The sequence below is a fragment of the Telopea speciosissima genome, chromosome 10, assembly GCF_018873765.1.
Source record: "Telopea speciosissima isolate NSW1024214 ecotype Mountain lineage chromosome 10, Tspe_v1, whole genome shotgun sequence".
Lineage (NCBI taxonomy): Eukaryota > Viridiplantae > Streptophyta > Magnoliopsida > Proteales > Proteaceae > Telopea > Telopea speciosissima.
Genome location: NC_057925.1, coordinates 50,072,440 through 50,086,409, shown reverse-complemented (window position 1 = coordinate 50,086,409; position 13,970 = coordinate 50,072,440). Strand labels below are relative to the sequence as shown.

Sequence of the window (13,970 nt, the reverse complement as noted above, 5' to 3'; positions counted from 1 at the left end):
TTTAAACCTCAAAGAGTTTCACGACAACCTACAAGAGTTGTAGCTTTCTCCACCCTCAGGTTCCTCGAAGAATACAATAATTACTGTCTCCGTTATTGCATTCATTTTTGGATCGAGTTTCCCTCCACCTACGGTGAATGAGATCTCATTCACAGTAGCGGAAGAGGGTGGGAATGGGTATCAGGAGGGTATTTTGGAACATACTAAAACCCTAGGAGGGGTTTGTAAACCCTAGGATGATGGGTGAACCGTCCTCTATGGATGGAAGAAAACTTTGTCCTTCATTTTTTATCTTTTGTGTTCGAATCACTATTTCCATACATCTTAAAGAGTGTATGTTCGATTATCCCAATCCACCATTTCTACAAGGAGGCTACGTTAGCCTAGGGTCATTAACTATGAATGATGATGTGTGCAGCGGATATCTATTCAGTTTTAATGATCAATCTTTTTTTATTTCAAGTGATCTTAACACTGTTCTTCTTGTTAGATTTTATGGGCTTAATTAATTATACCTTATCTAGGTTCATATAAAACCCAAGGTTTTTCTAACACTTCTCACTAATAACATGCCTGATCTCGATGCGTGAGAAATCGGATTAAACTTGTAAGTCCATGGATCCTATACAAAGCACCATCTAATCTAATTGAGCTATAGAGGTAGGACCTCATGTGCGAGTTGTTTCCAAGGGAGTCTTCACAAGTCTCAGTCAAAAAGCTAAGATCTCATTAGTCTTAAAGGACATACAAAGGACACTAAATATTTGAGGAGCTAGTAATAAAGATCTGTATGAGAAAGCTAGAAAAGGAGTATTTGAATGAAGAAAGGAAGATTGAAAGAAAGAAAGCAATACAGTTACAAGCTGAGAAACCCTAGCAATTAAATGGTCCCTCTGCTATCTTGGGTTCTCAACCATAACGGTTACTAGCAATAGTAAGGCTGAGAAGGGTACCATGAAATGTGTGTCAAAGTGAAAATTATAGATTTCTCTTTTTTCATTCTTTCACAATCAAACTTTGCATAGATCCAAATGAGAATAAATAAACTCTCCTCTCCTTTCTCTTAAAGTAAAGCACTCTCACAAAAAAGCAGCATTAAAAAGTAAAATATGGCATTTTCTGCTAAAAAGCTTTGCTTATTTAGCATCTAAGAGAGAGAGAGAGAGAGAGAGAGAGAGATGAAAGAAAAAGTCTCCATAACTTTGAAGTGACAGCCTTGTTAATGTAAAGGTAATGGAATTACGTACCTTACACTCCTTTACCCAAAAAGCTTCCATTAATTTATAAATAAGTTTATGTTTCATCATCCATCAAAAAGCTAGCCTAATGCAATGAGAATATATTTGTTACTGTTCTTTCAACTTTTATACTTTTCTTCTTTTTTTTTAATTATTGGAATTCTCTAATCCCTCTTTCTAAGTATCTCTTAATGTATTTAATCTTGCAAAGTGTGTATAAAAGAACCTTATAACCATTCAAATTAACCAAACGGATTTGATTCTAAATAGCTTTAGGGACAGTACCTACCACCTACCTTGACTGAGTCTCCCGGCTGTTAGAAAGGTAACAGTCTAACAGTCTAACAGGTAAGTAAAAGGGGTGTTTTAGTAAAGATGTACAAGACCCCACAAATAACATGTCCAATTACTAAAGTACCCTTTTCAAAATACCCTTCAGTTTTTTTTGTGGTAATAAATACCCTTCAGTTAAATGCCTATGACATCTCACATGGCCATAACTTATGGTTGCCCCCCTCTTTGTCTACCCCAAAATGAAATAGATTCGGGGCTCTGATCTTTTGTCCCAATTTTACAGGTCAGTCTGCAAAAGTAAAGCCTTGGCATGTGGAACAGCTCCATGCCTTGTACATAGACAAGTACATTTAGAGGATTATGATAGTCATCAGTCATGACTCATGAGCAGAATTTTTATCCTATGCAGTTACTGCACGGTGCAGTAACGCATCATGCGGCGACTGCAAAGATCATATGCATTATGTGGGGCCCACTGTGTCACATGGCCTCTGCTGCACTGCATGATGCAGTACTGCACCGTGCAGTTATAGGAGAGGATAACGATTCTCAATTACACTGCCCGTACTTGATGTCAAGTACATCTAATAGAGGGAGGTGAACCCCACGTGGATCCCATCTCGGGTAGTGTGTTTGGGCAAGGGGTAGTATAGTCATTTCTGTCTCCTCGGTTAGATATACTTGACGTCAAGTACAGGCAATGTAATTGAGAGGATAAAGATCCGACTCCTCATGAGCATGCACGGTTGATCAAACAATTCAGAGCTAGTTATTCTCTTATTCTCCTTTGTTGATAATTTATTAGTGGTAGTACATATCTACAATTAATAATAATAAATAATAATGAGGGAGAGGATTCTTTAAGCAAACGGCATAGAATACCACACCAATGAGGGGTGGCAAAATGGTATCTTACATTGGAAGATAGCAAGCTCATTTCACATGAGAGAGATAGATAAAGAAGTGCTAGCGTACCCTACTCCAATGGATCAGAAAACGTTTTTCCTAATAATAATAAGGGAGAAAAACCTCTGTCCAGGAGTGTGACCTACGCCAGCACTCCCATGAGTCTATCTCTCTCCTCCCCATATGAAAAGACACCTCTGCCCCCTTGTTTTGAGGAGGAGAGAGATATACACATAGAAGTGTTGGTATAGGCCACATACCTGGACAGAAAACTACTTCCCATAAAATAATCATAAGATAGATTATTACCAGTTTCATTAGCCACGTGATGGGATGATGTGGTAGTCTTGTCCGTTGGATAGATAGGTATAAGGTTCAATTAGTCACATGCCAAATTTTAGGAGATAATTCAATTAAATATCCTCACGTGTATTAATATGCATCTTTCTAATTTTTCATTTGTCCAATTATTGACCATACACCCTCTTGTAACCAATAGAATTTAAGAATTTTATCTGGTCATTTGGAAAAGTCTATTTTTAACTGAAACTTGACATATAAATAGGTGACCTTGAGATCTACTTGTCCATGAATTTAACCCTCATCCAATCTACCACATGGGAAAAGCTTGAGCACCACCCGCCATCCCCAAAATACTTCCGCGTAATTTCAAACAATCAAGATAATTGGTAAATATTCTTAAGTAACTGGTGGAAAAACCAATTAGTTTGTAATCTCCTCTATAATCAAGGTAATCAACAATCCAGTGCATTGAAGTATCTTAGTACTTTGGCCAAGATCCGAATGAATCTCAATGGAATTTTGAGAGATAAAGAAGGAAGAAAAACGGGGGTAACATTAAGCTCAGTTGATGCAGTTAAGACTTAAGATTGCCCGATTTGAGCTTAGGATGGTCTAATTTTGGGCCATAGATTTTATCGGCCTTGGGCTACTTTTTATGGGCTATTTGTCATAACAGGGCTAACTTAAAAGCCCATATGTGGGGATTTAAGTGTGCATATGGGAATAATAGTAGTAGTAAGAGTCTTAATTTGCTAAGTTATGTTTGAACTAAATATCTGAAATTCTACAGCTTATTAATGATAAATCCCAAATATGTTCCATAGATGTGATCATCAGTTCCTACAGAGTTCCCTTAATTAGTACTTCTATAGCTTGAAATATAACCGCTGGATTATGATTTGACTAAATTCTCCTATCATTCTTCTAATCTGTCCAAATATTGTGTCCTACACTGTTCCGGGTTATACTATGTTCTTGCTTCTAGAAATTTTCTATAACCTTGAACTATTTCTTCAGTAGCCAAGACTAGGCTAGGGTTGGGATTTCTAGACCCAGGTGCACTAGGCTAGGTCAATCTTGGGTTGAGATAGGGATTGCTCCTATGTCAAGAAAATGTAAGCACAAAAGGGTGTGCCGCACAGTTCATATACACGAGGCTCGCATGTCAAGGAGGAGAGAGGGAGAGAGCACATGACACCAGCAACGTGGAATCATTTTCCTATATATAATATGGGAGGTAGTTTTCTGCTCGGGAGTGTGGCCTACGCCAGCACTCCCATGTGTCTATTTGTCTCCTCCTCAAAACAAAAGGGTAGAGGTGTCTTTTCATATGGGGAGACGAAAGATAGACCCATGGGAGTGTTAGTATAAACCACATTCCCGAATAGTTCTTTTTCCCATATAATATAGATGTATGCAAGACTAGGGCCATGGATGGAATGTCATAGTTTATATTTGTTAGGTGATTGTTCTTTGTTGGGGAGTACTGTACCCTCCGCCAGAGCCCCCTCTCTCTTCTGCTCATATGAATCATTTCATATGGGGATGAGAGAGAAGGGAGAGCCAGCGGAAGGTACACTCCCCATAGAAAACATTATTCATATTTAATATACACTATTGGTTTAATATATTAAGGAAAAATATACTCTACACTGGGGTGCAGGATGCGCCTAGAAACATGGAAGGTGGGCAAATGATCGGGCCGCCTCCTGAATGACCGAAATGGCAGCCCCATCCCACCCCATGTTTCTAGGCACAGCCTACGCCCCTGTGTGCTCCCAAGCATAGAACATCACCACATAATTAAATATGAAGAAAAAGTTCCTTGCATGGGACGTAGGGGCCACACCTAGACACATTGGAGGACGGCAATGACCGCCCCACCCCCATGAATGATGGAATTTCCTCCTCCCAATGTGCCAATATGCACTCTCATTGGCTACGTGTAAGTGGCCCTAGCTCCCATGCAGAGAACGGTTCCCCATTAAACTACATATACATAATCTATTTTTTTTATTTATATATATTTTGTATAAAAAAATAACATGAAAATGTGGCCGAGCCTGGGCCTTGTTTTCAAAAGTCCAGCCCAGGTCCAGTTATACCCTTATAGCCAACCATATCCTTTGTCCAACAATTTTCCCACATTTGTTGTAAGAACCTATCTATAACATGAAAATACGGACTTGGCTCTTGTGCAGCTGTGGCAGGGGCTGCACTGTGCAGCTCGAAAACCCACCCCAAATACAGGGGGGAGGTGGTCATTTCACATGTGGGGCCCAGGTGGGACCCACCTATGAAATGACTACTTTATCCCTATTTTTGTTGTCATCCACGGCTGGATAAGATCTTTTTCCTGAAAATACAACCGTAAGATCTTGAGGTTTAAACTAAACAATGACTTTTACCTTAAAAAAACAAAAAATACTAAACTAAGCCTGTCTATGTTTTTTGTTTAGGTAAATAACATTTGAGGTACCAAATTTCACTTAAGATACCTAATGTAGTAACGTTTATAATTGTAGCTTTTGATATACCTCACGTTATTTTTTTTTCAGGTAGAAGAGATACCTCACGTTCATAAATATGATTTTGAGATACCTAAGGTTTAACCAATATTACGTTTGAGATTTTTTTTTTTTTTTTATAATCTCAGTTTTACTCTTCTTGTCTTCTTCTCTATGGAAGTGAATGGGGGAGGGGAAGAACCCGATACGGGAAGAACCCGAAATGGGCGGCGGTGGTCCTGCTGCCAGTAGGTTGTCCACTACGAGCAGCAGTTCTAGGTCTTCTAGTTCGGTTTCAGGGAAAACTGCAAAAAATGTCTGAGAGAGAGCGTATGGTAGGAAGGGGGAAGAGGTTGAGACGGGGTTGCAGGGGAGGGAGGCGGTACCAATACTGTGAACTAAATGCCTGAGAAAGAATATGTGTCGAGGGAAAAAGAGAAATTAAAAAACAAAGGGAACAGAAACCCTTTCAGTTCCCAATTCTAGATTCCGTTATGTGGGTTATACGCTACGTGCTAGTATTTTAGTGTGTCTCTCCGTCTTCCTTGGTTCTCCTTTTTCCTTTGAACCAGGTCGCTCTCTCTCTCTTTGCTGATTTGTGATGTATGTTTTTCTGATTTCCTTCAGATTTATAAAGTCGTTTCTTTTCAATTTCTGCTGCTGTTTTTTGTTCCCCTTTAGGGTATAACAACTGAATTGGTTCTCTGGGACTGATAAAGAAGGAGATTACAACTTCCTATTGGATTTCTGTTTGAATCATACAAATTTGTTGGTATTTTGGCTTGATTCTCCTGGTTTCTGCTAATAATAATAAGCTACGATTCTTGTGACTGAATTACATGTGCTAGAAACACTTCAGTAAACCAATACACTAAAAATAAAGTCTTGGCCAGCAAAACTTCAGTTAATGTGATTATAATCTGTTAAGCACCCAAAAGAGTAATTTTGGAACAATGGAATAACCAGAGAACAGAGAACAAGCTACCCCTCTTTTCCTACTTGCCTGTATAAAACTTCAACTCGTTTTGTAATGTTCACAAGATTAAGAAATTAAGACTACCCTCTTTCTCCTTTAGATTTTTGAATTCTCTCCAGCATAAATCGAATAAGTACCCCTTCTAATTTGCCAAGCAACAGAACCCAAGTAATGGAATTGTGAATGTAATTAACATTGGAAGGAAGGTGATCATCTTTCACCTCTACTCTCTACTCACATCTTTGATCCTCTAGATATTAGGATGTCCCCATACGGCATGGTCTGCTCAACCCTAAGGAAGTCACGGGTAGCAAGAACTGCAAACAGTCATCCAACCATGTTAGTTTTATTGGTTTCTTGCAATGCATCAACACATTGCTTCTATGGATGTATTGTAGTGGACAGTTATAGGAAGTATGTCAATACCGCATGTTTGGTAGAATAGCTGGGCAGCCTTACGTCTTTCCATTCCAACGGCCAGGTGATTGAGAGATTCAACTTGAGGAACCCCCGGCATGTCAAAATGTGTCTTCAGATACCTGTACACCAAATACATGACAGACCACAAATACAGTCAAATCTCCATGATCATCATGTTGCAAACCCAAATACATCAGATATGTACAAGAAAAATCGTGAGAACAATAAAGAAGAGATCGATCTACTTCCGCATCGTATCAGTGATTTTGTCGACAGGTTGATTGACAATAGGATGTTGACTTGGAGTAGGCCCAGTTTCCACCAACAGTTCTGCAACAATAACCATTTAAGTACTCTTTATCACTATTACTAGTATCTGTTGCAGATATTATTGGATGAGTTAAGAGTACCATGATCGGGGGTGGGCCCATTTTCATGTACTCCTGGGAGCTTGAAACCTTGTTCCAATGGTGCTGATGGTTCCTCTGCCACTGATTCAAGATTGCTATGGCCGTGTGATGATGAATACGGCCTTTTTCTGCTGGACCTGTTTTTTCATGAAACAATGTGACTAAATCTTTGGTGGTCACACATCAAGCTGCAGGAAAGAAAATTTCTAACAAAACCTTCCAGAATGCAGTTGGAGTTCGTGGATAAGTATCTGGAAATCAGGTCCAGATCCAGAGCTGGGAATGGTTCCTGCATTGTTTCCTGTAATTCCATAGCATTTTCTCAATCAATCATGAGAGGACACGGGAGAAAAAAAGTTCAATGCCGTATTTGTTCTTGTAATCATATGAAAATTTGACTTCTCTGTGGAGAACTGAGAGAATACCAGAATTTCCTGGTGTAACGAACAGGTTGGCCTCATTTACGGGCATTTCAAAGTCCACTAGATTGATCCCTGGTGTTCCAGTACTGGAGACTTTCCATGGGAATTCGTTGTTGATATGATTGGGCATTACTTTCTGTGTGGAGACATCCCATGGCATTTCAATGTTGTTAAGGTTGCCACCTGGATTCTCCACACGGACTTCAAATGGCTCAATACCATCTCCGCTGGGAAGATCCTCCTCCAAAGGCTTCACAATCAAACATTATGAGAATCAGATCACTCTATATGACAAACAACCAGCCACAAAAACAAAGAATCGAATGGATAACTTACAAAATCCATGGGGATTTGATTATCATGCGTCCTACTTGATGGTAAAAATTGTTCTGGCGATTGGTTTGCAGAAGTTCTTCCTGCGGGCAACACTAGATTTTTATCACTTTGTCTATTTCAGATGTCTAACTAATGTACTTTAAAAAGAAAATATTTGGTAGACTGACCCGAAATTGAAGCATTAGTGGTTTGAAGCTGGGTGCATTTCAGCCACAGCTCCATAAGAGGTGGAGGGTAGTGGACTTCTTTGTTTCCATGTCCTGATAACCCACAAAGTGCCACTGGTGGGAGGTCCATAAGGTGGGCTGTCTTCATGGTAGACCTAAGATTGACTTGCTGTGACATATTGGGCAAGATAACCTTGAGATCAACAGCATTTGACTACTGCATAGAGAAGTCAACATACACTGATAACACCCACACCAAACCCCATACCCCCCCGGGCCCCATGCAAAAGCTGAAATTTATAGCACATCATTGAGTTCCATTCTGTGCAAGTTATAGTTCGATTCAGTGACAAAGTATCCATGAACTAATGTAAATGAACGAATGTACTACAGATGCAGATGATAACACTAGTCTTGTTATTCCTTCACATAAAAACAAGTCATTAAAAAACTTGAAATAGAACAACCTAGTAAGCTTACTGACACCAATTACTTTTCTGATTTGGTATGCCCCATCAGTGGCTTCACAGCCCATACATGAAACATGGATGAAGGAATAAGTTGACTTCACTAACTAGTTGGTGGTTGCCAGCCAACTATGCAAAAGGGCGTACCCAGTGCACGAGGCTTCCGCCACTGCGGGGTCTGGGGAGGGTCATAATGTACGCAGTTTTACCCCTGCTTTCGCAGAGAGACTGTTTCCAGACTCAAACCCGTGACCACTTGGTCACAATGGAGCAACCTTTACCGTTGCACCAAGGCCAGCCAATTATGCACTTCTTTGCAATTGGATGAATCAAAATAACATCAGAAAGATAAAGACTGGAAAGATAAGAACTGGACCTTCCTCTTTGCTCTTTTTGAGATGATGTCAGAAGGGTTCTCAAGCCAAGATTGGTAAGTGTGGCCTGGGATGATGGTTTGCTCATAATCTATAACAAAGCCCTTTGGTTCTTTTCTTGGTTTTCTTTTTGTTGGACCACGCTTCTGTTCATTCTGCTGGGGCTGTAACAAAATGCATATGCATTTCTAGGTTAGTAGACATTCTTCATTTCCCTCATGTAATAATTAACAGTGCTCAACAATGTTTCAATCTATCTACCTGAAGAGCGTCTTCAGTACCATGAGGTTCTGGATGCTGCTCTTGGATACCAGTAGCTGCAAAAGGACTTAAAAGAAAATTACTCACACCAATCTCAACATAAAAAAGAGATGGGAATGATACAGGGAGTTATTCATTAGGCTGTGGTAAAGGCCTAAATAACCAGGGTCCAGATTTCAGAGCCATTGGAGTTATTTAGGTCTAGATTCTTTAATTTCTCCCTCAAATCCTTCTCTTTAAAAGTTTGTTTGGGAAATTTCTTTCAGGATTTTCCTCAAACCCGTTTCCCGCTAGCCAAGTTGAATCTCCCCAAAATCCTTCTCTGCATGCCAAGTTGGTTCTTCTGTCTCTCTCTTAGGTGGCAACCTCACATTCCTGCTCTCAGTTTGCAAACTTCGGCCCATCTCTTTTGGAAGGACAAGGACAATAAGGGTTGTAATTTCGGTTCTATTTTATTTTTATATATTGTTTCAATCTAACAGGTTGTGAATTTTAAACTTTCCATGACCTCAGTTATGCTTTTTTCCTTCACTGTGGTGTAATATCTTCTATTCAATTTTCTTGCTTGGCTTAATGTGGTGTTGCCTGTTTATGATAAACTGCAGCAACAATTTTCTGTTTATTTTCTAATTATAGTTGGTGTTATTCTACAGCTAAAGAGTAAATCTATGGAAGGATGAAGTAACACAATCCACCATTTTTTTTTTTTGGGGGATGGGGGTGGGGGGTGGGGTGGAGAATGCTTTCTATGCATAAGAAAATGAATGTTTTCACTTTGATTTTCCTACAACAGGGCAAATTATCTGTAAGACGAGATTTAGACCAAACATCTGTTTCATTCTGATTTATAACTATTCAATTGGATACATCCACATCATTCTTCAGTCCTATTCCAAGCCCATTGATTCTTTACAAGTCATGGATGAAAAAACAAGACACCCTCTTAACAGACTTAGAGCTGATCATCGCAGGATAAATTATAATGATTTTTCCTAAGGGAATCGAAAGTCAATAAGGCTATACACATATGAGAGCCCCATGAAAATCAGCAATTTGCAAAAGAGATGTTTCATGCCTATAGGCCTAACACAAAATTGGGTGAGTGATAAGTAGATTAAGATCTAGATCTTTCAAAGGAAGCTGCAAACAGGAAAGGCATTGAATTTCTTATATATCTATTGCTAACCTGGTTGAGGCTCCTCTTGAGGAGGTGGTGAGGATACTAGAGTCATCGGGACTGGTGAGTGCTCTTGAGGAGGTAGTGAGGATACTAGAGTCGCTGGGACTGGTGAGTGCTCTTGAGGACTAGAGTTCAACTGTGTACCTTCATCTTCTTCAATATCAAACCTAAAGAGGTTCAGCCAGTTTATAATGTATGGTTAATTCAAAAATAGGAATGCTTTCTAGCAGCCAACCAAACAAAAAACACAGCTATATTTTTTGGGATGGGTGAATGGAATACGATGAAGAAAATATGAGAACACAATGCAGGAGCAGAAAATGAAAGAGAATTAAGTCCTTATACATTTAGAGATTTGTTATATCAAGAAAAAACTCAAAAACTGAAAAACAAAAGATACAGAACTAGGATATGAACACCATGCATCTTCAAAAGTTGGCACTAAAACTGCAAGCAGCTTATTGGTGCCCTACCTCTGAAAGCGATTATATAGATTTGCATCCATCCGGTATGAATCAAAAGGATCCAATAATGTGATGTTAACAGCATCAGCTGAAAAAGAGAATCAATGATATAGAACTTAGTACTCGAAAAAAAAATATTGTACCATAGCAACTTTTGAACCAATAATTTCAAATGAAGAAAAGAATGAACACCTCAGCCGAACAGGTAGTCATACATAGGGATGTAAACGGATCGGATTCGGTTCGGATAGTGCTATATCCGCATCCGCATCCGATTAGCTTTCGGACGGATTCGGATAGTGCTAAACGGATACGGACACGGATATGGATCGGATATTTTATTCGTTTACATGTAAATATAGCTTTTCGGATAGCTATAGCCTATCCGTTTAGCCTTCGGACGGATTCGAATAGTGCTAAACGGATACGAACACGAATACGAAAACGGATTTCGGCTATTCATTTACATCCCTAGTCATACAGCCATCAGCTTACTAGCAGCCAACAGGTAGAGAAAAGGGTCATCTAGGAATAGAGCAATTATGCATGCATGTATATGAATTGTCATAAATATTATATTATGGTAATAACTAAAAAAAAGGGCACCCAGGAATGGAGAAGTATAGTAGAAACCTTGATGGTGATGTTTGGAGAGATCGTCACCTTCAGCACAGTTGCTAATGTTAGAAATATCAATTTCATCCAGTCTCTGCATGGTATGGACAAAATAGCTAAATAAATATTGGTCATTCAAAAATTGACTCAATACGACTGAAAAATAGGGACAATGATCAAAATAGAAATCATTTTCTTATTAGGGGATATTTTTCTTCCACAGTCTGTTTAGGGAAACCTTTCCCAAAGAGTTGGGATCAACTACCCACATGGGGATGGGTGGGGACAGATGTGATCCCTTCATGGGACATGGGTCCCACACCCTAGCTAGAGGCGGATCCCACACCCCCATGGAGGGTTTAGATCTATCCCCATCCGTCCCATGTGCGTAGCAAATCTGAACTCTTTCCCAGATGGACCTATAGATCTGTCAAGTGTCATGTTAATTGGATCTCAAAATATCATCATCAATTCAAGTGGTAATTTTTAGCCAAAGGATTTACATCATGTGTCGATCTATAAACCCACTCCCAAAAAAATAAAAGAAAGTACATTTTTTATCAAGATTTGAATGATTAAGGAAAAGACTCAATACATGGGTGCTCAACATAAACAATCGTTTCAATCATCAAAACCAACCAATGTTGTGACTAATTATGATGACATTGTAGGGGAACTTTCCTATATAGGGGGCCATGCAAAAGAGTTTTTCTCATCTAATTATTTATGTACATAGTTAAGTAGTTAACTGCATATATTTTACCAAAAAAAAAAAAAGTTAACTGCATATACATTACTAAGACAAATGATTTTGAAGAATATTCATGGAGGTAGAATACACATAAAGCAAGTAGAATGCCTTGAAACATCAAGTGATGACTTAATTAAGAATCTCACAAATATTTCTTAAGTTAAAACTATTTTCTGAGCTTTGGCAATTACTATAGTATAACAACAAGGCAATTTTAGTGATTTAGATATAAAAGTAGATTGTACTATCTTGACATATGGCATACCATGGAAAAATGCCTATAATCCGATTGGTCGCCAACGCCGAGCTCCATTTCTTCATGATGATCTAGCAGAGTGACAGCTTCGTACCTGTAAGAACAAGACCCAATCCGTTTAGCCGAAAATTAAGCTCTATACAGAAGACTCAAAGATAAAACGTTCATTTCTGATCTACCCTGCACTGCGCACCACGTTCATATCTGATCTACCCTGCACAGGGTGCGCAGTCCGCATACTCGATCACCAATAACACCAATGCTTTCTTACAGTTACTGTGAAGTTTAAATCGCTAACATGCGCTGTGTGTGAAATACATTCATAAACAAAACTAAACATTAATACTCCACCAAAAAAAAACTAAACATTAATAGGTTACGTTCTAACATGCGCCATTCTGTAGGAGGCGATACTCATAACTTAACAGAGGAGAAGCTTAGAGCCTAAGACTTACTTGGCCTGAAATTTTCCTTTGGGAAGGACGTTTCGATCCGAAACGGATTTCACTTTCCATGCTTCATTGATCTCTACCTGAGATTTTCAATATCAGAAAGCAAATGGATTACCGAATAAAAGAGTTCAGAAAAAAACTAGTGGAAGAAGAAAAAAGGAATCGGAAAGCTCATGACGCACCAGTAGACGTTGAACATCGTCTGCGAAGAATAAGATACGGAAAATGAACATGAATAAGATAAATTTGAACAGAGAAATTTAAATGCGAACTGAAAATTAAGCAAATAAAGCTTACCGTAGAGGATCTTCATCTTCCGCTCGTAGACGATCACCACTCCACCTAAAAGCACGCAGAGATATGGAGATCGTATGAAGAAAATTCAACACACAAACAATTGGAGCTAACGCAAATCATGCAAAGATTGCCTAATGCCTACCCATGAGTATTCCAGAGAGTCTAAGAGCCATCGGAACTGCCGGATTCAATATTTCTTCGCTGCAAATTGATGAACCGAAGCGAAGAGAGGAAGAAGAAATCAAAATCAACTATAAGCAATTAAAGCCATTAAAGTGGAAATCGAAAATTAATAAGACGAGGCGAAGAGGAAAACCGAACCAGATCTTAACTAAATTGAGCTTATTGAGCTTCCTCCTGTTGATCTTGGCATGTAACGTCGCAGCCATCCTTCATTACAGAAATAGGAAAATTCGGACGAAATCGGATCGGAGTTACTACATTTTAGAATCCAAAGAATCAAAAAGGGATATGCGAAATCAACAGAAATGACTAACCAGATTTGTCCCAATGGAGCTTTTCTTGCGAGAAGCTGGTGAGAGTAGAACATTTTCTCTTCAGTTTCTTCAACTCCAGACAAGAACACTGAAACTAACACTGATCAGTCGAGCAAACGATCGATACGTTATTTAAAAGCGAAAAAACAGAGAGAGCGAGAGAGAGACGGAGTTTGTGTTTGAAACACACCGACAGAGGCAAAGAAAGTGCGGAATGCGTGGGGGAAGAAAGTACTCTGCTCGTAAAACTGAAAGATGTGAGCGAGTGAATAAAGTGAGAGTGAGAGACGAGACGAGGAAGCAGTAAGCGCAACCAACGTGCATGGTGTATTAGAGGACAAACGTCTCTTTCAAACAATCCTAACGGATTTTGGATG

General features: G+C 39.2%; 1 protein-coding gene across 1 annotated transcript; it reads right to left on the bottom strand.

Annotated features, from left to right (window-relative positions):
- Positions 1 to 6,402: 6,402 nt before the first annotated feature.
- LOC122643695 (sister chromatid cohesion 1 protein 1) lies at positions 6,403 to 13,649 on the bottom strand. Its single transcript, XM_043837291.1, has 20 exons — positions 13,594 to 13,649; positions 13,418 to 13,486; positions 13,239 to 13,297; positions 13,097 to 13,141; positions 12,982 to 13,001; positions 12,803 to 12,879; positions 12,357 to 12,441; positions 11,359 to 11,434; positions 10,735 to 10,813; positions 10,268 to 10,428; positions 9,082 to 9,137; positions 8,823 to 8,984; positions 7,980 to 8,148; positions 7,813 to 7,904; positions 7,480 to 7,735; positions 7,271 to 7,355; positions 7,055 to 7,191; positions 6,890 to 6,974; positions 6,651 to 6,763; positions 6,403 to 6,541 (listed from the first exon to the last, which is right to left on the bottom strand). Exons 1-20 carry the CDS (start codon positions 13,644 to 13,646, stop codon positions 6,459 to 6,461), a joined length of 1,962 nt encoding a protein of 653 aa, XP_043693226.1. The 5' UTR covers positions 13,647 to 13,649; the 3' UTR covers positions 6,403 to 6,458.
- Positions 13,650 to 13,970: the final 321 nt, after the last annotated feature.

What these genes read in the sequence shown, in the direction of transcription:
- LOC122643695 (XM_043837291.1), bottom strand. Translation starts at nt 13,646, where the DNA reads ATGTTCTACTCTCACCAGCTTCTCGCAAGAAAAGCTCCATTGGGACAA. An exon ending in GCTCCATTGGGACAAATCTG is followed by an intron (nt 13,487 to 13,593) that starts GTTAGTCATTTC and finishes TCTGTAATGAAG; the next exon opens with GATGGCTGCGACGTTACATG. An exon ending in ATTATAGGCATTTTTCCATG is followed by an intron (nt 11,435 to 12,356) that starts GTATGCCATATG and finishes CATACCATGCAG; the next exon opens with AGACTGGATGAAATTGATAT.